At 38.8% G+C, this 25,839-nt stretch overlaps 1 protein-coding gene across 2 annotated transcripts; it reads left to right on the forward strand.

Annotated features, from left to right (window-relative positions):
- Positions 1-897: 897 nt before the first annotated feature.
- Positions 898-3,908, forward strand: LOC110678578. Of its 2 annotated transcripts, XM_021851607.1 has the most exons (5): positions 898-1,134; positions 2,438-2,543; positions 2,574-3,463; positions 3,524-3,628; positions 3,693-3,908. In XM_021851607.1, exons 1-5 carry the CDS (start codon positions 1,059-1,061, stop codon positions 3,797-3,799), a joined length of 1,284 nt encoding a protein of 427 aa, XP_021707299.1. In that variant the 5' UTR covers positions 898-1,058; the 3' UTR covers positions 3,800-3,908. The 2 variants fall into 2 exon arrangements, with proteins under 2 accessions (XP_021707299.1, XP_021707297.1); XM_021851605.1 differs by having other exon boundaries at positions 2,438-3,463.
- Positions 3,909-25,839: the final 21,931 nt, after the last annotated feature.

The following is a 25,839-nucleotide window of genomic DNA, read 5'->3' on the forward strand; positions in this document are numbered from 1 at the left end:
ATGCATTCAATTTTCATTTTCATCTTGTTTTTATTTAATAACACGAAAGAGCATGTTACTAAAACTACTTTAGCAATTTTTCCCGCTCAAATATCGGCTATATCATAATTAAACTATAATTTAAAATTTTGGTCCATAAATGACACTTTTGATCATGTTTGACGTTCACTAAATCGACAAAACACCACAGGGCTTTTAGTTTTAACACTGGGGTTGTTCCTATCTGACATTTCGGAAGGGACACGAAAACAAAATACACCCAATATTTGAGTTTAAGCTAAGGGGTGTGAAAAAATCTAAAAAAAAACAAAAAAAATGTTTTTTTGAACAAACGAAAAACATTAAAAAATTTTCTGATGAATTAAACAGAAAAAAATAAATGACGAATTAAGGCTAAAGTAGCCCTTCATTCGTTTTGGAAACAATGATTACTTTTCAGCTTGCATTTCAAAGTGATAAAACTCAGTGTTGATAGTTTATATTGACTTGCAAAAGTATCACTATACGCGCTAACATGCATAAAGTATGCTGATACTTTTTCAGCTGTGTCAGTGCAAAACCAACTGATTTTCTTTGATTCGAAATCGTTTGATGAATTAGCAACAATCATCAACGACGCGTACAAATTTCAATGACGGCCTACTTCGCCTTAAGGAACATGTCTTCATAACCAATTGACCAATCAGCAAAATGGACACAAATGTAGCTGTAGCTAGAAGTTGCGGTGCAATTCAATCAAATGCAAAGTTTATGAGTATATTCTACCTGTCTTATTCGATCAAAGATCCCTAAAAGAGTCCTCGTGTCCATCACGCTTCGAAAAGATAATTTACCGCTGAGGTAGAGATCACAGAGCAAAGTTAATAGAAATGGCCAGCCCATTTCTATTTCTGGTCCCGGATGCTAGGTACCTCTCATTTTCCGTTAAATGCTGATCACATTCAGTTTAGTTATAGAATCAGTTTGGCTGGCATTGAGAGCACGAGCATTCATTCTCCTGAGTCTTCAGTGAGTATAAAATTATATAAGCTACGTTGACGAGAACGATTCCGCTTAAAATGTCGGTGTTGGGATTATGGATTTTGGCATCATTGTTGGGATGTTGCATAGGATTCGTTACTGTTCAGCGGTCAGGTGAGTTATTCATATATTTAATAATTCCACTATACTAATATCGATTTGCTAATCCTTCCAATATCAAAACCATTTTTTCACACATAAAAACTACTGTTCGCATGCCTTCCAACAAGAAGATTTTTCAAAAGTATCTTCCAATAGAAAAAAGAAACAAAGTTAGTAAATATCAGGCATATTTTTTGGCACACATACATTTTTTTACTGTTCATTAGAACGATACCTCATGCACATCATTGAGGTTCATCTTTATAATAAGTTCCTTTATTAGTATCATGTCAAACATCAAATTCATTTCTTATATCTTGGTGTTCTGTGTGGCAATAGAAATTTTATACATCGGTTTCATTTAGCTTGAATACTCCCAATGTGAATTTTGAAAGTTAAATTTTTGTCTAGCATGAGCCCTAGATATGCAACTTTATCTGGCCAATTTCATCGTTACATGTCTACTCAAAGGATTCAAATAAAGAGCATTTGGTTTATTGGGGGATTATAATAAGTTGAGTTTTGGATACATTAGGAGAAATTCTTCCATTTTTGCAAGTATGAAAAATATATACAAACTCATTCAAAAACAAAGATTTTTGATATCCCTGAGGTAAGTCAGGTAAGTCAGAGATGAAAATGTTGTATAATATTGGCCCCAAAATGCTGCCTTAAGGAACACCAGCTCTTGCAGGAAGTCTTTCAGACTTGAAGTTCAGATAATTAACCTGAAGTGTACGATTTGACAGATAATTATGGATTATACTAACAATGTATGTTGGAAAAATAAAGTTTTTCGATTTAACAATCATGCCTTCGTGCACTGTCGAATATTCGAATATTTTATGTGTCTAGAAACGCAAGATCAGTAGAATAGCCTTAAGATTTGTTTGAACGGATCAACTTTCTTGAACATACGTATAAGTTGATAAGTGGTCGAATTCCGAACTGTGAATTGGTAAGAATTGTTAACTTTAATGAAGAAAGTTGCTGAATAAATAAAATGGTAACAAAAAAGGCAAATAAATTCATACACATGTCTTCAACTTCCTTCATTATGATTTGAAGAATGAGTATACTTTTACATGATAAGTTACTTTTCTGTCTCGATCATCTATCATATCCCTATAAACATTTGTAGACGTAGACTTGTATAAAACTAGAAAAAAAAGATTAAAAGTATTGTTATTTTCCATAAGAAATCAAGTACTAAATTTGAAGCCAACCTTTTCGTATATTTATTGCGCGGTTCTTGTTATTACTAATACAATAGAATGAAAGGTAATATTCTTACATTTGCCAACATACCTTTAAGCTCGACACCACGATTGTCATAGGCGGCCACATGCCTACCAATGGCAAATTGCGAACGTCCAACCACGTGACTATCAGCCTAGTGATTACGGTAGCTACTATAACCCCAAGTCAGTCGAAAAATTCCATCAGCCAGACCCGAAACTCTACAAGTCAAAACAGGATCCCTGTCCGTCTTCTTTCGAAGAAGGCCAAAAGCTACTTCAAGTATACCGTCTGATTCGGGTGATCGTCCTTTTTCGGCTACAGACCAAAGCACACTCATCCTCACTGGACAAATTAGTGGAACGGTTGGTCAAACTCCAGGATCAGCTTAATAAGTTGGTTTACCACGTTGATGGATACGAGGAAGTTGCTGCACTAAAACAAGGTGATCATGAACCCGATTCTGACATGTTTGTACATGACATCGGTCGATTACTACTGGCGATCCAAAAGGCACTGAATGGTTTAGACTTGGATGATGAAGATAATTATTATAACTATCCTCAGCACCGCTTCCGTCAAGATCACCGCCCTAAAGGAAATGGATGCTGTAAAGCACATGGAGAGCTCTGCGAAGAATTACGCCAGCTCAGGGATCAAGCGAATGCGTTGACTGTGGCCCATGTCAAGAAGGAAATGCTATATGGGGCTAAACTTCAAGCTAAGGAGAGTGATTCGTTTGATTTCAATATCTATGAACAGTATTTGCCAGAACCATACAACTATGAAGAGGCACAGTTGCCTCAGAGTTATCAATTCGATGAACTGGATGAATTGGTCATAGGATTAGAGCTTTTATTACAACAGCAAATGATGATCGCCAAAGCTATGCAGTTTGATGATCAGACGCAAGTTGTACCAGCGCCTGTTATCGAAGACGTTATTATTCCAACGACTACCACGTTAGCTACTCCTGTTATTCCGCCCGCTGCCAACGAACCATGGTTAGGATCATTTTTCTCCAAGGGAAATCTTTTGCCCGGTCATCAGAAGGTCAATCCAGCGAAGAAGGAAAACGGTGATCTGGATGAGCAAAAAAGACGTAAGGAACACTACTCTTCATCATGCAGATTTAATTACGAATTGAATTTTCTTTTTCCAGAAGAAGAAGCCGAAGATATTGCAGAGGATGCAACAGAAGGAGCAGAGGAAGAAGCTCGGGAGCTCCCTGAGGGTCAGGAAGAACTACAACCAGCACAGGAGAACGGTATGTTTCAGAAGTTAGAGAGTGAATATGATTTTGCTAACTCCATAAATATATTTAATTTCAGCTGACGGACCATCCAGATTAGATCTGCTGGCTGATTTAGTGGACCAAAAGGAGGCAAAAGCTACAACGCAACCGATGTCAATAAAATCCCGGCATAATTATCTTTAATTTTTCATTGCATCGTTTTTACAAATGGTTTGTGGCTTAGTTCAACATGTTCATAAATTAACCTGTATATTCGATGGAATCATAATAAAAACCTTAAAAGTTTAAACAGCTTGATAGTTGATTTTAAATTTGAAAATCGACAAAGAAATCCATGTTTGCGTACTTGGTTAGTAAAAGTTCACTGTAAAAATCGATGGATAGAGAGCTCATATTTCCCTGGACTATGATTATACATGATAATAAAATTTAGATTCACTGGATAACTTGGCACCTATTTGTCAACCTAGCCATCAGAACATACACCACTGAAATTCTTTGTGAGCACCAACATATCGCTTAATCTATTACCGTCCTCAACAATGTCACGGCTAGTGCTTGAGGTACTTTTTTATTATTTGGTAAAGTATTGTATTTAGTAATATCAATTAAAACACGGATTTTGTATTTAGTAATATCAATTAAAACACGGATTTTGTATGGTGGCTGCAAGTATGTTCCAAAAATCTGAAGTATCGCCACAGACACATAGACGCAACATTGACGAAATACTCATCGACCACGCTCTAAATCAGTGGTTTCCATGGGTACTCCGCGACAGTTTTGAAATTTTCAATCGGATGTGAAGTTCAAATCAGTGTCGTCAAACCGTGTTTTCTTGTTTCAATTAAAAAAAACTGGAATCATACTCTTTCATACTATTTGACTAATGTTCAAGCCGATCATGTTAAATTTCAATAATTCTAGATTTAATTATCTTGATATCTAGCCACGTGTCCTCACCCCTCTGTTTTTCCTCCATCCATTCATACAGTTCACCGTTGAAATAATTCTTTTTATCTCGATTTCTCGAATTTAGTTCCCAGCTTTTTGTTTTACAGAACTGCTTAGTATTACTTTTGAAAATTTCCTTCCACCATCGGTCGATGTCAGCATTATGGGTTTGCCGTAATTTCCGCTCTGCACAAGCAATGGATTACTGCTCGGAAATTTCTTCTTTGTTCAAAATCGTGTTATTTATCTACCAAAACAACATTCGTGAAGGCACCTGATTTGTTAAGATGTACTGTAGGGTGCGGCTTATTTTTCAAAAGTTCTCAAAACCAAAAATTCTTGTGCTCTACTGAATTCAAATCACATTAAAAGAGAAACCTCAAAATCTGAGCCAAAAATATTAACATTTAGAGGTGGCGCAAGCGTCTTGAAGGTGAATTTCCAAATTATAAAAAATGACCTTCAGTGAAGTAAACATAACTTTGTTATTTTCCAACCAATTTCAAAACTTTTAGCATCATTATCTACAAAATTAAATTTATGAAAACTTTGTAGAGCATCAAATTTGTCTAAAATCTTAGTTGAAAATAAGTTTATACAAATTTTTCCTCATTTTCCTAAAAAATTCAACTTAGTTGGACCATAACTTCTTGAATACTCGATCGATTCCGAATCTTTTTACATGTTTTTGAAGAAAATTCCGTTGTTATCAAACTGTTCATACAACACATTTTTCTAAAAAAATGTTTTGACTAAGTTTTTCACCAAAAACTATCCAAAACCATGATTTTTTCTTGAAAATTCAAATTTCTTTTGATTATTTGAGTTTTGTTTTTACCAGAAATTGCTTTTTTTTTCTATAAAACTTAAATATATAAAGCATCTTGCCTTTATTACGAGTTGAATAGTGCATATATTCTTCAACATATTCAAACTAATTTTTGGTTCAAAATAATTTAAAAATTGTTGCAAAGTCCTTCTCAAAGATTTAACAAATGAGAAAAAACAATTTCAGCTTTAAAGATAATATTTAACTGGGAAAAATTTGAAAAAACTGGCATTTTTCATAAAAAAAACATGTTTTTGTGCAGTTTTGGCTGAATAACTTGGTCAAGACATTTTTTTAGTGAAATATGTTGTATGAACAGTTTGATAACAATTGAAATAGCTTCAAAAACATGTAAAAAGATTTTGAATCGGTTGAGTAATCATGAAGTTATGGTCAAACAAAGTTGAAATTTTTAGTAAAATGAGGAAAATTTTTGAATAAATTACTTTTAACTTAAACTTGTTTTGATTTTAGACAAATTTGATGTTCTACAAAGTTTTTGTAAAGCTATTGATGGTAAAAGTTTTGAAATCGCTTGAAAACTAACAAAGTTATGTTTATTTCACTAAATGTTATTTTTTATAACTTGAAAATTCACCTTCAAGACGCTTGCGCTACCCCTAAATGTTAATATTTTTGACTCAGATTTCAGACTATTCAGATATTCAGACTCAGACTCTTTTAATGTGATTTGAATTCAGTAGAGCACACGAATTTTTGGTTTTAAGAACTTTTGAAAAATAAGCCGCACCCTAATGTACTGTCAGATCATTCACAAGTATAGCAGTTCCGGAAACCTTTTCATCAACGTTAACAAGCGCACGATGAGACGGAACAAAGGAAAAGTTTGCGTATCACATTTCTTGTAAAAACTAGATGTCAAGATCATTGACATTTATAAAGTTTCTCAGCAAAAACTTATTGACAGTTGTCGTACTGCTATTCAAATCAATGCTACCTACATTAGGAACAAATTTCATGTTGTCTTTCAAATACTATTAGATTCATCAGGAATTTCATCCTTCTCTTCCCCATTCCTCCCTTCGGCTGGATCCTCTTTGCTTGCTTGCTCACCTGACAGAAAGTTTTAATTGCTTCGTTTTGCTCCGCGTTATGCAAACGACCGCATCGCCCACGTTACCGATCGTGTTACTCGATTTGATTTGCTGCTCCAAATCTGTTTTAGTTGTCCGTGTCAGATAACTGATTTGTAGGGGAACATGGCCCAATACGCACAGATGGGGTGAAATGGCTCGCCTCATTAAATCATTACTAGAATGTTTCAATTTGTATTCTTTGTCAAACGATTTAAAAATATATTTACCCATGAGTTGCGCTACGACCCTTGCACATGGACTCATAGATTTTTTCTTAATTCCCCGGTGAAATTCAACAATCTCCACTTTTTTTGCCTATATATTAAAGTTTTGCGATGATTTTGTTAACGAATAAGCGTTTCCATGCCACAGAGCAAACTCGTGGAGAAACTTGATTGCTGACTCTTCGTTTTTCATATTAAATGGCAATCTACCCCATCCATTCGGTCATTCTAAACCACCCCCATTTTTCAACCAACTTTTCTACAACTCAAAAAAAGGCTCAAATTTGGGCAATGTTTTCATGATGGTAGCTAGCAAATATTGTAAAGTTACTGGTAAGACTTCAAATGAACTAAAAAAGTAGATCTCATTAGGAGAAATCAAGACAAACCCGTAAAGTGGCATTTTAGGTCATTTTACTCTGCCCTTTGTTTATTCTTGATTTGTGCCCCCATTTTGATGAACCCTTTCCGCTTCCCTTCGCTTGCTGTTTTACCGCCGACCAGGCGACTCCATCTGCATCGACGGTACTCGCTTTTTCCCCTCTCACCTGCTCCACATCGGCACGCAAGTTCATTCGCTGACCTTGAACGACACCCATCTCGGTGCTTTTGAGTATGGACCGATGCATGAGTTCACCAATTTGACGTTTGAGCGGTGCCGAATTCACTAGTTTCCATGGTCACATAAATAACACGGCACCGCTAAAACGTCAAATAGTGAACACGTGTATAGGTCCATATTCTGGTTCTCTCCAGACTGCTCAGTTGAATGCGTGTTAGTGCCAGACGAAACTGGTTGCTGCTTCATTGTTTCAGCACTACCGCCAACGGCGTCAATAGCTGCTCTAGTTGTCGTTATGGGACTTGTAATAGTAGTTACCGTAAAACGGGGTAACTTTGATAGTTTTTTCGAAGAAAACTTGAATATTTATGCATGCTTTTTCAAAGAATTATAATTTGTATTTTTAAAACAAGTACTGGTATCCCTACTATCGATTGCAGTTGATAGATTGCCAGAAGATTTATTATGAATGGATATATAATTTTTCATATAATCGTAAGTCGGTTTTCTGTTTTGGGGTAACTTTGATAATGGAGTATAAATCGAACAAAATAGAACGGATTACGGAACTTTTATAAGGCGTTGCATACCCCTAGGCGTTCAACGCTATATGGAAATTTCTGACTTAAATTACAAAAATGGTCCCAGTTTTTAGAAATGGGTTTCGCTAAGAGATTTGAGACTGTATTCATGTTCTACTACAACTAGGCTGTCAAGGATAAGTGACGAACTCATTATGACTTCATCTGATAGTGATCGTAGAACAGATTGTTTGTGAGCGTTTCAAAAATGCTAAAATCTTATAAATTTTTAATATTTGCGTATAAATCTTCCAATGTACTTGATTCCAACGAAAATAGCTTTGACATAAAGTGTCATACTAATACTCTTTACTATTGCATACGTTTTGCTTAACTGATTAAAAGATACTTAGTTGTTTCGTTTAGTATTTTGTGGGTATCGCACTATCAAAGTTACCCGCATTATCAAAGTTACCCCGTTTTACGGTACCTCTTTCTGCATATTTGGCTTGATCCAACGATTATTATTAGCCACGATACCGCTGAATTATGCTTGACTGGCATTCGACATTCGCCCATTTACTGATCTCTTCAGTGAACACTCAGCTTTTAAGTGCTCTGTACTACCACACTGATAGCACTTGTTCACCAAATTTTCGTAGAAAACACATCCTTTCATATTCCGAACGTTAAGCAACGCAGGAATCTCGACTTTGTCCTTTAATTCTAGATGTCCAAACCGGATAACCTGTTTCTTCGCCATAAAGTTTCACTGGTGCTGTACTGGCTGGTATGCGAATTCCATAGTATCCGGGAGATTCCTAAGCGTGTTTCTCATATCCTCCTCGGTCTTGAATGATGACCAAGACGTCGTTCTTATTCATTGCTTTCATTCCTCCGGTAGCTGTTCCGTTTCCCAGATTCTGACTATCAGCCGATGCAGACAAGCGGCCAATCTATCCGGGCCGATCTTGATGAGTTCGGCTGTTCTTGAGCTGTTGAATGGCATCCTTAACTTCCCCCATCGTGGGAGCTGATTGGTTTCCACTGGACGCTGTGCTGACGTAGCCATCGCTTTCACTGTCCTGACCTTCTGTGCCTGTGTTCTCTGCGCCATTCAGGTGTTCTTCGTAGTGCTGCTTCCACCTTTCGATCATATCGCGTCCGTCCGTCAAGATGCTCCCATCCTTGTCCCGGCACATTTCAGCTCGCGGCACGAAGCCTTTGCGGGATGTGTTGAGCTTCTGATAGAACTTCCGCGTTTCTTGAGAACGGTACAGCAACTCTTGGCATTCCACCTCTTCCAGGCGGCGCTTTTTGTCCCGGAATAGGCGGGTTTGCTGTTTCCGCTTTAGTCTGTATCGTTCCACGTTTTGTCGCGTACCATGCTGCAGCTTTGCAGCCCGCGCTGCATTCTTCTCCTCTAAAACCTCTTGGCACTCTTCGTCGAACCAATCGTTTCTTGAGCTCCGTTCCACATATCCGACAATGCTTTCGGAAGCGTCGTTAATGGTTGCTTTGACTGTCCTCCAGCAGCCCTCAAGAGGGGTCCTATTGAGCTCGCCCCCATCCGGCAACGCTGCCTCAAGATGCTGCGCGTACACATTTGCGACATCTGGTTTGTTCAGTCGCACTAGATTGTACCGATGCGGGCGTCGGTACCGTACATCGTTGATGACGGATAGTTTTGGGCTCAGTTTCATCATCACCAGGTAGTGGTCGGAGTCAATGTTAGCACCACGATAGGTTCTGACGTCGGTTATGTCGGAGAAGTGCCGTCCATCGATCAAAACGTGGTCGATTTGCGATTCTGTCTGCTGAGGTGATCTCCAGGTGTACCGATACGGGAAGCTGTGCTGGAAATAAATGCTAAAAATGGCCATGTTCTTGGAGGTGGCAAAATCTATCAGTCGTAGGCCGTTCTCGTTCGTCAGCCGGTGGGCGCTGAACTTTCCAATCTTCGGTCTGAACTCCTCCTCCTGGAAAAACTGAGTGTTCAAATCACCTATGTGATCTTGAGGTCGTGGCTTGGGCAGCGTTCGAGCTGCGCGTAAAATGCGTCCTTGTCATCATCAGTACTTCCAGAGTGAGGGCTATGCACGTTTGTGATGCTGAAGTTGAAGAACCGGCTTTTGAGCCTCAACTTGCACATTCTTTCGTTTATCGGCCACCACCCGATCACGCGCCTTTGCATATCACCCATCACTATAGAAGCTGTTCCCAGCTCACGTATGTTGCCGCAGCTCTGGTAGATGGTAAATAAGGCACCATCTATGTATTGAAAATATTCCATCGATGTATGTTGATTCGAGCTTCTTACTAGGTGGGACATTCCGATCGATGTTACCCCATTTTACGGTACCGTAATCCGGAGGCAATTTGATCACTATTTCACAACTTTTTGTTATGTTATCCTTTGGATTTCAAACATTGTCAAAATTATTTCGGTTATCAGTACTTCATTGATCTCTATCAGTATACGTAATCGATGTTTTATGAAATAAACTTTATCATTTAAAAAAATTAGTTTAAATGCCAAAAATTGAAAATGACACATTGGGGTGAAATTGATCAATATATAGTAAAACATATTTTAGAAATTGAAATTTCCCTATCTACTAAATTTGGATCTCCTGAATCTGAAAATGATGTCAAAATGCTTGCAATTCGTGGATATCATAATTTTATTGCAAAATTAAACTTTGTAAATCTGGAAAATACGCCTTAATGTATGCAATTTCCATTGACATAAGCACGTTTGTAAGCAATAAACGGTTTTATGGGCAAAAAAATATTCTTGTAATGCTATACGATTTCAAAAGAGAGTTCTGTGGTTCACACTTAAGCTTGCTCAACATTTTTAACACTCAAAGTTTGCATGCAGGCTTAGCACCAGTGGATTGTTTAGTACCGACATTTCCAACAGTAATACTTACACTTTCAAAAACTATGAATATTTCTATTCAAAACTGATCTAGATAAATATGAAATAGTTTAAAATCATCATTAGACATATATAAACTAGAAAACCTGGAATGTTTGTGATGGCAACTAAGTATTAAACATCCGTGAAAGGAAATGCTATTTGGTACCGAGCTGATCAAAATCACCCCAATGATAAATTTGCCCCCGGATTACGGTACCATATTGTAAATTTCCACATTTCGACAACTTTACGAGAAATCATTTACTCCCATCAACCCTTTTGCTTCAATATCAAATTAACACCACTTTTCTAGAAAATGTTATAAACAATCACTCCATTACTTACTAGCGTTGCAATATCAACATCTCCGGATGGCATTTGAATTCATTTTGTGCAACAAACTGATAGTCTTAAATTGATACACTTTTGTTGCGAATACTAGGAACACTATTGCCACAATTGGTACAAATACAAAGATTTCTAAAATCAATTTCTAGAAGCTTTAAATCAATTTTAAACTCAGATTGTTTATTTAGTCTGTTTCGCATGATTTTAACCTAGTTATCAATGCCAACAATTCATGCTTACATTTTATAAATGCGGAGTAAATTCGGATTTTTATTCGTACTGTTGACATATTGCATCCATAGCTGGTACACCTATCCTATATCGAGTTTACGCGATGAATGGAGACGGCGAATGAATACGATTATATATTTGTGTTATAATATTTCCAATTTAAAAGGATTGCCAATAGTATATTTTCTTTTCTCATCTCAAAACACATGTTATTCATTTTCAATTATTTATTTCGTTTAGTTTAATATTAACACAATAACTGGTTCCAGTAATGAGCTATCTCATTTATAACGTAGTATGTGCAGCTTCCCGTTGACTAATAACCTAACCAATATTTACAATTTTGCTAACATAATGCATATTTACACTTTACCTAACATAAGGCAATATTTACAATTCTGATTGTACGATTAATCCTCCGTAATTTGAGTTCATTAATGTCGCCGACTAAATTTCAATCCCAATGAACACCTTTCGCCTTACTACTAGCTGTCCGAAACGATCGAACCTTATTGCCCTGCTCGCTCTGCTTTCTTGCGTGATGTCGCATTGCCAGCATGATCAATTCGTTAACCGATGCATTTTCAAAATCTCCTGGGTTGTACCTTGGCTTGAAATCGTGCAAATAGTAATCGTCATCGGCTCCACTTTCATCGTACGCATAGTCCAGTGAACGCCCCTCCAAAGCATTGCTGGAACCAGACAGTCGTTCCGTTCCTTCCTCTTCTGTATTCTTCACTTGCTCCGTTACGGCTTCGTTAGACTCGGTGTGTTCCAACAGGTAGTCTTCGTCGTCTTCGTAGTAATCGTCGTCGTCCTCTTCGTCGTCGTCTTCGTGGCTTAGGCCGAGCCCATTGTTACCTATCTGCGCGAGAAGAGCCGCCATAATTGCCGCCTCATTCGCCTCATCAACCCGCTTCTGTTCCTCCGCGGTCAGTCCATGTACTTTCTTGATGGCCATTCCAGCCGAATGTAGCGATCGCTTAGTGCGTGGAACTCTGATGGTCACTTTGACGTTTTCCAGATTGATCGAGTCCGACCGCTTGTTGCGTGTTCTCTGCGCTGGACGCTCCTTGTAGACTTGCTGGCATATCGCGGCTATCATACGTAGAATTCGCTGGGAGGGTTCGGTGGACGGGTCGTCGGAAAATTTGATGGTCCCGGAGTCGTCCGGATTGTATACCATTTGCACAGAATTTCCCTTGATGTCGTTTTTGAGATGATCTCGAATTTCCTGCTTTCCGAAACGAATCTCACGAGAACTCAATAGATCCGACAGAAGATCATTTCGTGGCTCCGAACGTTTCCGATGAGCATCCTCTTCGATCAAATCCCAGAAGCTGCCGAAGATTTTCTTGAGAGCGATCAGCTCTTCGTTGCTCAATTTGTGCTGACGGAGCTGCTTAATTGTCACTGGGATAAGCTGAAGCACTTCTAGCTCATCAAAATTTTGAGAGTTGATCGGTGTAATTAAGCCTGAATTAAAGAAGAGAAAAGGTCTTTGTTACAAATCATTTTACTGATTGTCGTATGATTGATATTCTTTTGCACAATGGGTGATTTCTTATAATATTCATAAACGATACTAACCAGTAGTTTTAGATTTGGGGTATAGTCCTTCAATCTGCAGTCGGTTGCGATATGCTGCCAAGGCTTTGAAATACACACTGTAGTCTTCGTTCTTGTGAACCTTATCCCGAATAACAGATCCAGCTGAATACTCCACAATAGCGCACAAGATAAATATCAGCATAACTTTGGAACACATCTTTGCAATTGTTTCTATAGTTCGTCACTTTCACTTTTAATCGTATGCATAAGTTTTCCGCTAATAGTCCACCTCAACTGTTCTACCACTCAATCTACAATAATCCACGATGTCATTTCTTCGAAAGACAACTTGCGAATGCATTTCACTCTTCCGTCAACAGAACTTTAAATATTCTACCTCCACCTCTCTGCCAACTAAAGGCCCCTACATAGAGAACCCATCCCAGACACTTGTCTCGATCTTTTCCTTTTGCCCTCGTTCGTCTGGGTTCACGTCCATGGCCATCGATTGGTTTTCGTGTCTGGCACGGGGCCATATGTGTCCTGTAGAGGGTGCGAGAGGAAACAGGACACAAACCGCAGCCATAATGATAATTCCAGCCTGGGGCGGAGAGGGCGTGGCGCTAGGACTATGGGACAATCAAAACATCCGGTCGAATGCCGCCGCCGCCGACGACGACGATGACATCGACTGGTGCCTGGCGGCAGGGGGACCGAATTTATTGAAGGATTTCTCCCGTTGAGGACGTTGATGAATTGAGTTATTGGAATGCAGATTCAAAGGGTAGATTTCATCTTGGTGGATTGATTATTCTAATAAAAATTATATTAGGAATATATATTTGTAGTATAATTGATAAACAATCGAAACACTTCATGATGGAGAAAAGTATGTTAGGAGGTTCTGTTTTGACTTGTTGCACACATTTTAAACCACATAAATTAAAACATTGTACAAATCAAATGAAATTGGCCATTGGAAAAATCTCTGCATTAAAGTAGCTGACAAATTTAAATGAGCAAAATTGAAAATAATCAAAGCATACAATATGTGCTTGAGCCAAACACGTCAATTCGAAACTAGAATAATTATAAGTTTTGACTCTCAGAATTCCAAGATTCAATGATAAGTGTTAATATGTCAATAAACTCAGAAGCGTGCTATGTTCCAGTAAGGACTTGACGCCAGAAAACAGTACTTTATTATAGGTTATTGAACATCTATATAAATAACATGTTTAATTCGTATAATATATATTTTTAATCCCTGCACGACTTTCTTCTTATTGAAATCGACTGGGTTGTTTTGTTTTTTAAACTGCAGAAATTTGATATAATTCAATATGCTATTCAAATAAATTACTTTCATTCAAAATATTATAGAAATTGATTAAAATGTGAATAATTATGGCTACTGTGTGGGATCGAAATCCATACACATAAGAAATGAATCTAAATTCATCCACTTCATACAAAACGCCTACTATATGTATGAAGTGTATGAATTTCGATCCCCCATTGTATCTGCACTGAGAAAAATCTACACGTCAAGGTCGTGTGTTTTACTTATAGATTTGCGCAATGAGGAAAACCAGTGGTTGGTGATGCGATCCATGATATAATCACGCCCAATCGGATTCGAGATATAATTCGATAATCGCATTGTACGCCGATCAAGTGTTCATCACTCGCCCAAACAAGAGCAAGTGACGCGATCAATAGATCAAACACTACTAACGATCTGCGGCGCTTTTTCATTTCTCTACTTGACCGACCCGCGACATGTTTGATCCTGCCCTCATCGTCCGCCCCCGCAGAAGCAAGCATCAAGGTTGAAGGATTAAACAGAACTCAACCAAAATTTTATGAATAATGGATAAAAATTGTTTATTTTTACAGTACTTCAAAGAACGTGACCAACATGCTTGGTGTTTAGCTCGCTTGTAAAATGAATGGAGAGACCATGGTAAACTATAACTCAGTTTCTAAATGTGTGCACACCAGGGTCGCATTCACCGCATTTTAGGGGGCCCCCAAAAATCTCGACAATAATGACGAATAATCAAAATCAACGCAATGGTACATACTTTTGTAATTGCATCATATGATTTGGAAGATTTAAGGTTTTTTCGTAAATCTGGAATAGTAGACTAAATTTCTGTAAATAGGCTCAAATTAAATTACTAATACAACATAATAGATCATTCATAATGGGATTTTGTTGACTTCACGAGAAACAAGAAGATTAATGATGATTCGGAAATGATTTGATTGAACAAGTATAGTGACATCCTTTTGCTTAAATTGTTAACGATTTTTAACATGACTTTTCCAACTGTAACGAAAGCTTTCTCAACAAGGTTCAGAACTAATTTTGAATGCAATGTTTACATCTGCAGATAAAGTAATAGGACCTATTTTTTATTTAAATATGTATTTTTTAAATGACTCTATCGATCACACTGCAGGTGCAGAGCTGGCGGCGTTTAAGTGCCTTGAAAATATGAACTTTACAGATCTCTAGTCTGAAGAAAGAGACCAGACAGGAACCAAAACGATACCGAAAAATGGACTAATCAGTTAACAAAAAAACAAAACGTTACCTAATAGGAAACAAAAGATAAGAGTTTGATTCGTTATCAAATAATTAGGCCAAACATTTCTCTTTTTTTTTGTAAATCTTTGTGACATTACGAAAGTATTTCTGTTTGTATTACTGTATGTATTTTTCATGATTTTCGTAAAAATGTATGTATTTTTCCAAAGATTAGGTGATTTTTTCCGAAAATTTCTGCAGGAGTTCATTAAAAGGTGATTATAGAACGAAGCCATACCTCAAATTTTCAAGAGCACAAGACTTGAGAACCAAAAAGCACTCCGCGTTTAAAATTTATCCCATTGGTCATCACCAGCAAGCAAGCAATTTGATTGATTTTCAACGCGAACTGTTGTCAGGTTCCCCAGTCTTGTGCACTTGAAAATTCAAAGTTTGGCTTCGCTTTATAATCACCTAAAGGTGATTGTTGAATACCTCAAACTTTCAATAGCACAAGACTTGAGAACCAAACAGCGCTCCACGTTGAAAATTTAACCCATTGAAAATTCGAAGTTTGGCTTCGTTTTATAATCACCTTAAGTATTTATTTTCCGTGGAATTACTCCAAGAATATGGTTTCGGATATCTCAAGAATATATCTTGAATTTTTCAACGGATAACTAAGATTCCCCTAGGAATTTCTGCAAAGAATCTTTCAGATATTTTCAAAGGAAGTCCTGATTCTTCCAGGATTTTATACGGTAAGTATTTCTTCGATTTTCTTAGTTTATCCTCCAAGGTTTCCATTTAGAACATCTTCAAAAAATCTTTGTAAGTTCTCCTAAAGTAACAACTGAAGAATTACGTAGGAGAATTAGTGAACAAATATCTGAAGGAACTCCTATACAATTTTTGGAAAAACAATCCAGGTAATCTTTGAGGAAATTACTGGATCGTTGGGCTGCTCAACGATTTCAAGGAGAAAAACCTCTAAGCATAATTGCTGGAAAAATTGAAGAATTGGTCGGTGTTCAGGCAGACTGGACCAAGTGCTTCTCAATGGTTTCAGCTAAATTTACCTCAGGCATTCGAAATAATCAAATATTACTTTACTATTGAAATATTATTTAGGCGACCTTCCATTATAAATGAAGACTTCTTAGAGACTTGCATTACAACAGAGACCATGTCTCTAAAAATAGACCTGTTACCAGCCTTACACCAATTTCTTCAACTAAAAACTGATAAGCAAATCTGAACGTTCAACAACTTGAATGGTAAAACATGACATAGAATAACCATAATTGGAATTAAGGTACCAAAAAGGAGGGCATCATCGAATAGATTTTGTTGTTGAAGAATAAGCCCCAAAACATTGGATTTAACTATTTTAACTACACAGTTCGAATGAAACGTGTAAATTTCTGATAATTGGAGCGTGGAATATCATGGATATTTACATGATATGTCATGTAAACTTCGATTATATGTCATGTAATGCAGCAGGATTATGAGTGGATACATGACATATAACACATTTTTACATGATTTCAGACTTAAATTCACATGACGTCATGTTTACATTGCATAAATGAAGTTTACATGACGTGTAATCTCCATTATTTTTAACTGTGTAGTTCGTTTATTTGTAATTAATTTATCTTGCAAACATATTAAATTTATAAATATTTGTTTTTATTTAATTATATTTCGTGGTTTACGGCTTACCAGCTGAGTGGAAGTTTGACAACTACCGAAAAACTAAACATTACATATACTTTGCAATTGGATTAAATGGAAAATTTGATGTAAAGTTTTGCGGAAAAGTTACACGTTTTCTCGGTGAGAATCGAACTCACGACTCCTTGATCTCTAGTTAGGGCGCGTTACCCCTACGTCACGAGAGGACTCATGGACGCAGAAGTTAACCTGAATTCGATTTCAGCTCAATAATCACGTGGTCCTTTTTCGCAAAGCGCACCTCTTTCGGAAGATGCCCATCCAAACACAACGTTTTCTATTTATATCCAATGCATAGCCCGAGAGCGCATTATTTTTAAGTAGGGAAAGTGTACCAGTTATGGCCATAGTGGTTCCCTATTTCAACCGCAAAATTTCGAAAATTTTGACTTATTCAATATTTTAAAATGTTTTAACATCTAGAAATAATTGATACCTTACTATTAAAACTAAAAAAATGTTAAAATTTTCATAACAAATAAATTACCAAGTATGGTAGAGTAGGGAACCTTTATGACCATAACTGGTACACCTACCCTATTGAAATATTACGCGTTGCAAGAAAAATTTTGATTTCTGGAAAATCCAAAGCAACCTATCAGGAAATTTCCCAACAAAATCATCCTAGTCACCCGTGACTTTGTTGCAACTTCCGTCTGTCATGGATCAATGCATGAGTTCATTATTTGACGTTTTAGCGGTGCCATGTTATTTATGTGACCATGGAAACTCGTGAATTCGGCACCGCTCAAACGTCAAATTAATGAACACGTGCATCGGTTCATTGTGCAAATTTTACCAACTGTACCAAATGAAGAATATATTTACGAATTAAATGTTTGAAAAGACTTGTAGACTGATAGGAGTTGTTATATATCCTCAAAACGAATCAAGTGTTTAAAAAGTTATGAAATTGAAATGCTCTATGAGGAGTAAGGAGCGGTAATCAAAAGCGTCACAATAGACGTATGAGAGTTGAGACAAATGAGTAAATTATTCTTCTACGAATCGTAAGAGTATTCTTCTTTTACACTTCTCGTTTGAATGGACCGATGCACGAGTTCACTATTTGACGTTTGAGCGGTGCCGTGTTATTTACGTGACCATGGCAACGAGTGAATTCGGCACAGCTCAAACGTCAAATTAGTGAACTTGTGCATTGGTCCATGGATCAATGCACGAGTTCACTAATTTGACGTTTCAGCGGTGCCGAATTCACGAGTTTCCATGGTCACGTAAATAACACGGCACCGCTCAAACGTCAGACAGTGAACTCGTGCATCGGTCCATAGAACCGTTAGCGGAAGTATTCATTCAAAGACTCCGATATCATTCGAGAATTCAGGATCAGATAACCCATCTTTAATACCGATGATTTTTTGTATCCATGGATGCCTAATTCAGCTCATCTACTGATCACCAATGTTAATCCTAAACCTCCCTAAACTTTGTGAAGAAAATGCTAACTTAAATGAGGGAAAATAAGCAGCTATGCAGCTTTTGCTTACTGTCATTGAAATGAATCTTCTCTCCTCAAGCTTCAATGCTTGCTGTGGTTCATTTGCTCTATGCGGGGATTGCTCGTTGCGCGTTATTTCCGCGAAGCAATCCAATTTTTTAAATTTCCCCTCAATACCATACCACACTCACTAACGACGTGCTGGCTGAGATTTCCGGTCGTTTGAGAACGTCGCGACCCATTGGAAGCCCTCAACAATAGAAATCTCAGCCAGCACGTCGTTGGTGAACTGTTGAATATTTTTATTTAGAAGATTCTTGAGGAATACATTTTAGATTGGTGTCAATAGATAACTTTGTTACAAAAATATAGCATATAAATTGCAAAATAATAGCATATAAATCACAAATGTTGTACAAAGAACAATAGCGCGAAAGCGCTAAGAGTGGAATTACTGGGTTCTTTCCTTAGAATACTACCTCTGTGAGCACACTCTGGAGTCAGCCGACAGTCTCTGTGCATATCCCTACAGTCGCGAGACAATTAGTTTTTTTAACCTTTCCTCAGAAACAGTGATCGCAAATCTTGGCAACGCATGTCGATCGATAAATCCCTAACATTTCACTCCGGGACGACAGACAACACATGTTCTGCTCGAGCAAACAACCATTCATCATTAGGCAATCTTCCCATGAAATTGGTCCCATCCATCCACTTATCGTCTGGGAGTTTAGCCTTTTTGTCGAACATAAAACAACAGGCATAAAAAACTGTCTCCTAACCTTTTAACCATTCTGGCTGAACCACGAGCCACTTGTCAGCAATGACCGGCAGCAGAACGAAAGACGTACGCCCAAAAAATCAACAAAACAAGGATGACTAGACGTAGACCAATTAGAGTGGCTCAGTTTCCCAGCCTACTGTGTGTGGAGCGCCACTTGAACTCAATCGAATCCTTTGGTGTGCTTCCAAGAGTTGCACCTTCTTGATCTTCTGCTCGCTGCACTATGGGTCAGATATCAAGAAGCGATACAATTCCAAGCACTAGGTATCGTAATGAACAAAAATCAACACAAGGGTAATACAAACTTAAGTGTACATTGAAAAATCTTGATTGGGCTGACTACCCAGGTAACATTGATAGCTGAACAACAGTTTATTAAACTGAAAAGAGGCTGTTTAAACAGCATTTGAGCTGAATAAGCTGTTATTCAGCAATCGATGTTACTTGGGTAAGATGCATTTTGAATTGAATCTGGAATATATGGAATATTATAAGGATTATTGATCACAGGAAAAAAATGTCTTTTTTTATCAAAATGCGTTTATATTTCCTATTACAAAATATATTTTAAATTTTCTAAGATATCATTCAGACATTTGAAAATATTTTGAAGATACAGTACAAATATTTCAGTTTATACAAAAAAAAGTTTTTTTTTTTTATTTTGCCGCGATTTATAGCCCATAGTGCACTAGCCGACTGCTGAGCTCTATCGTTTTTCGTCGTAGTCGTCGTCGTCGTCAGCAGGGTTCTCCGTCGGATGCAAATAAAACTTTCGAAATGGAATACAAGGATAATAAAATTCACTTCCTCCCCGGGTGATCGCCGTTATCGCGATATTTGTTATACAGGGGACAAACAAGACTTGTTTGACTTTTTAGGAACGTCTGGATCCTTTCCTAGTTCGTAACTCGAGTCGTCCTCTATGCGTACAGGAAATTGGTTAGGCGCCTGGCTTGATTTCCATTTCCGATCAGACGAGATACCATTCCGGTCGGATGAAAGTTGTTTATCTAGCCTTCCAGCAGTTGTTTGGGAAAGGTTAACCGGGGGACACTAATAACGATATTGCTTTCAGTCCTCGAGGAAAGAGACTTTATAATCCGATCTTCGGTACCACACTGACTGTTTCCGTGTGTCTTTTGTTGTGGGTACTTAGGAAGCATTTAGGAGTCAATCTTTTTGGATGGACATGGGCGGGTACACGGCAGACTCGTCGTGCGTGAAGCCTAATGATAATCCTCTGCTTTGGGCGAGTCATAGATTTAGGTGCGCATCAGAATATTTTATGATTCAATTCGGATTTTTTTAAATGATGTCATTTCTGTCGACAGTTGAATATAAATTCACGATAATAGGCATTTTCATCTTTACACTGCACATTCAAAATCAAGTCAGGCAGCTCCTTTCCATCCACACCGATTTTTTTTAACTAATGCTCAAGCCACTACCCAGACATTGTCTACGTACTTTAGAGTCTCAGAATGATTTATGCTTTGAAATGAAGAATAACATATTCACTGATTTGCAATCAAAATGTGGTCCTCGAAAAAGGTGTAGCTGGGAAGAAGAACTTGTGAAGAGTTAGTTAACTTTCCCATGAAATATTGAAATCAGGAGTTAGATGGCTGAACATAATAGGCTAACCCTTTCCATAGTAAACTCCTATAGTAAATATAAACTTGTAGGCAAACAACTTTCTGCTTATTTGTTTCTTTCGTTGTGTTTTGAAGATATCTGTAATCTTTAGATTAATTTTGAAATCGACATATCGCTTTTGCTCCATTTTTTTTTCTATTCGTATGAACCAATGCGGCCTTTATTTGGATCTATTGTGACCAGGCATTGCAGAATTCGCTCTCACGCACGATCAAAGCATGCGAAGAAAAAGATCACATCTGCAAGTTGGAACAAGCTTGATAGATAACGGTAGCGAGCGAGAGACCCCCCCAAGAGAATGATGATAAAACCCATTTCTCTTGCTTATTTGCCATGGGTGGTTAGCGTTTCATTTCACTGACATGATAAACAATCCTCGAACATACGAGGTTAATACTGTCCCCTAGTTTTAAAGCTTGTGATGATGGGTTTTATCCTGCACTATTATTCCCGAACTAATCATGGCTGTAGCAGAAGATGATAAACAGACTCTCATTATGTGTTGTGGGTTGTTACAGAGAGCGATAATTGAGAGATACTCCCAGAATAATACTAGAAAAAGGGGCTTTGTACTACCAGCACAACCGTATCAAGCAAGAAAAATTGTTCAGTAATCTGCATTTTTTTTTTATAAAATGTGTGTTTATTTGGTCGATTTGCTTAGAAATAATTATTTACATAATTGTTTAAACTTCGACGTCTAAAAAGAAACTTAATGCATCTACATCTATCCTGCCATTCGAACTATCAATGAAGGTAATGTAATTGACTAAAGTTTTCATGATCATTGTTTTATTTGTCGTTGACATCCATTCAAGGGCAGGGCGCAAAAGTTCACTGCACAAAAAAGAGCGCCGGCGACCAGTTATTGCCACCAGCCTTCGTTGTAGCAGCCTCCACGCACCTTGCACTCTCGCACAAGAGAAAAATTTGTGTTCGATCGTCTCACTTGGTCCAGCACAGTGAAGGCATTGTTCTCCATCTGTTCGTCGCATTCTAAACAGCAGCCGTCGGTGCGGCACCTTCTGGTTGGTCCACACGTAGAGCGCTGATTTTTGTGACGACAAGAGTCCACGCGTAGCAATATTTTTCCAAATACGAGGCCAGTTGCAATTTGGATAGTCTATTTCCACTTTCGGTTTGTCCGTTCGATCCACGAAGAAACGGTGGATAAGATCGGCGGAGGGAAGGTGACGGATTTGGTAGGGTAAGTTTGGGAGATTGCTTATGATTAGCTTCAGGCAAGGAAGGTTTGAGATGGAATTTGCTGGGAGAGGATTCGCTTGGTTTATATAGGATTGGTAAAAAGGAAGGGAATCGATCTCTAACAGGTGTCGGTTAATAAGCAGTGAGGGGCATTTCAAACTTGGAAGATGCAGGTTTAAACCGCCATCCTGCTTTCTGCGTGCCAGTTGCATCATTGGTATAGTCGCAGGTGCTCCTCGAAACAAGGACCTCCGCATGGTCGTCGTCAGCTTCGCCACATGGACCGCCAACGGAGTCAAGTGTGCTGCCATGTACCACATTTTTGAAGACAAAAACGTATTGAACAAAACCACTTTTTGGTGTAGTGTTAATGAACGTTGTGAATGGAGTCACACTTGATGGAAAAAGTTTGCTACAATTTTGTCCCAGTTCAATGTTACCATTTCTCGCACTGAGTTTGTGTAAACTACCCCATGAATTTTGATGCTGTTCACCGTTTGCAACCATGGTACAGTCAGAGGGAGATCGGTAAGCCCAACGTCGATTGCTGTTGTTTTATTTTCGTTGAGAACTGCTCCAGACACATGTCCAAAACATCGGAATAATTCTCTCATTGCATTCAGTTGTTGAACGCTGGTAACAATGGCACTGATGTCGTCGGCGTAGGCCACTATTAAATCTCTGCCGCACACTTGCCCCAGCCGACGCAGTAGAGGATGTAGGTAGATTACAAATAGATGCATCGACAGAGGATCCCCTTGGCGCACGGATCGCTGAATCGGGAATGCGGCAGAGAGGAAACCGTTGATGAGTAGACGAGACGAAGAGGCCGCTGCTATTTGGGATAGTAGGTTCACCAGTGCTGCGTTAAAACCCATGCCACGCATTGTGTTGAACAGAAAACCATGATCGACTCTGTCAAACGCATGGTCGAGATCGAATCCAATCAACTTAGCAGTTTGTCTGTTTGATTTTAGCTGGGCGATTCGGTCTTTAATCGTGAGAATGGCTTGAAAACTGTTCCTCTTGCCGTTAGAACACTTTTGCGAGTCGGTTAAAACGTTATGAGTGCGCATGATATTTTTAATTCTCGTTTTGAGGATCCGTGCTAGCATTTTATAATCATAGTTTACTAAACTGATCGGCCTATACGCACGAGCGGTGTCTCCAGCTCCCCGCTTTTTCACTAAAACTATCACACCGTCGAGAAAGTGTGGGGGAATGTTTGAATTGATCGCTTCGTTCATAATCAAATTGAGCTCCCGGTGAATGACGTTAAATACCCGGAGATAAAATTCTTTCGGTAGTCCATCAGGCACCGGCGACTTTTTGGAGGCGCTAGAACGAATAGCGGAGAGAATTTCCGTGGTTGTAATTTCGTTCATGCACGTCATATTAACGTGATCCTGCTCGGGTATGACTCGCTCGCATTGGAAACCACTGTCTTGCACCTCGTCTACGTTGCCCCGTGCGTAGAGGTTGGAAAAATATTCAACCATATGGTCTCGAATCCCATCGCAGTCGTCGATAATTCCACCTTCTTCATTTCGGAGTTGTTCTATTGTCGTTCTTCGACGCGTTCTTTCTCCCAGCTGGTAGGTAGAGAGCGCTTCACCGGCCACGTATCTTTCGTTTATGTGTACGAACATTTCGGTAAAACGACGTTGGTGCGAAAGCATTTCAGCTTTCAAGCGGTTGATTGTAGCGAGCATGGAGCGATCATTATGGTAGTTGTCATACGCGTGCCGAAGCAACTCATAAAGGCGCTGTTGTTCGCGATAGAATGAGTCAAAAGCGATTTTGGACTTCCATCGGAAAAATGATTTTATTTTAGGTTTCGCGCATGACAACCACCATTCCATCCAGGACGGGAAATAACGGCGTTGACGAGTCCAATACTGCCATTGCGTTTGGAGCTCTTCTATGTTTTCGGTGGACAACACATGCGGCCGGAGGGACCAAAAGCCTCGGCCAGGTGCTCTATCTGGGAGGGGGAGGCATACTCTCACAGTGACGGCTTTGTGATCGGAGAAACAACAAACATGAACGTGTGTTGCTCTCAGCTGTTCTCGTAGGCCAGTGCTGACGTACAGTCAATCGAGCCTGGAAGAAGAATTGTGTGTGACGAATGTGTACCCCGGATCGCGTGAACGAAGCTGTTGCCACACATCGTGTAGCCGAAGTTGTTGTATGGTGGTTTTGAGTGCAGGGCTCGGATTGGAGCCCGTCGCATCGCACTGACGAACCACACTATTGAAGTCTCCACCAAGGATGACGTGGTCGGTGCGGTATCGAAGATAGTAGGATACCGTGCTGTTAAAAAACCTTTCTCGCTCAGCTCGAAGAGCGGATCCCGATGGGGCGTACACATTGCACAAGGTGGTATTGTGCACACGCAAGGCGAGTAATCTTCCGTCCAGGCTTTTTTCGACGTGTGAGAACTTGATGTGGGTTTTGAGAGCGATTGCTGTTCCTCTTCTCGCATGGTCGACATTACACACTACGTTGTAGCCGGGCAGGGCAAATTGCTCGTTTTCTACCTCCTGTAGGAAAACGTGCGAAGTGCGTTTATTTTTGTTGCGTTTTTTGCACGTTTTCTCGCGTTAGACCGAGTTCCTTCCCGACGAATTTATGAATTTCGTCGTGGGAGAATTGTCTCGGAAACTGCGAGTAATCGACGCGAAAAGTATTTTCGCGGCGCGGCATCGCGGATCACGGCGACGCGGCAACTACGAATCTACAAAATTTTGTAGCGACGGCCGCTTAAACCGATAAACACTGTTTCAAATAGTCCGTGAACGGCTTCCGAACTACGCTCTATCGAAAGGATCGACTGATCGGCTCGGGAGTTGAGCACTAACTGACATTCATGTGGGTCCTTGAATAACCAGTATTTAAGACTCAGTTTTATTTTCGTACAAATTTATATAAATCCTCATAAAAATCTATCATCGTATTGCAGCTACCAAGTGCAATGTAAAGATAGATTTCCATTAACATTGTTGCGATTTTGAGCAAAAAACTGGTTTTAAAAATTTGTAAAATGACGATGGATGTTTTCCTTCTAACACTTGTTGTTGAGTTGGAATTCATGATTTTTGTCCTGATTTTTAGTGTATACTCTGCCTGATAAACTCCGAGTCTTTAATCATCTGCTAGGTTAAAGAGATTCAATTTAATAAACTATTGCCAGGAACAAGAACAATGTACCGCGAATCCTTAAATTACTAGAACGTATTACTCCAGCTCAACTAACAAGCTAAGACTAGGGTTCACCGTGGTACCATGTACGACCGAAATCCGTACACCAAAGCACATGAGAGAGACTCGCGAAGAGGAAAAATATCAACTTCATATGCAACCCAGATTCCGCTGTCACGAAACTTCATATGCAGCCAGTCGTTTCTATGGCTGAAAAAGTGAAAAGTATTGGATTCAATATAAAATATTATTGGAAACGTTACGTCAGCGGAGCAGTTTTTACAAAGATGTTGATAATTCTAAACACAAGATTAGTTATATCTAATGTCTGCTAAGATTGCTGGCATGAGATTGCACTCAAAATGCTATTTATGCTTCGGTGTGATGCAAACGCA

Source organism: Aedes aegypti, chromosome 3 (assembly GCF_002204515.2).
Source record: "Aedes aegypti strain LVP_AGWG chromosome 3, AaegL5.0 Primary Assembly, whole genome shotgun sequence".
NCBI lineage: Eukaryota > Metazoa > Arthropoda > Insecta > Diptera > Culicidae > Aedes > Aedes aegypti.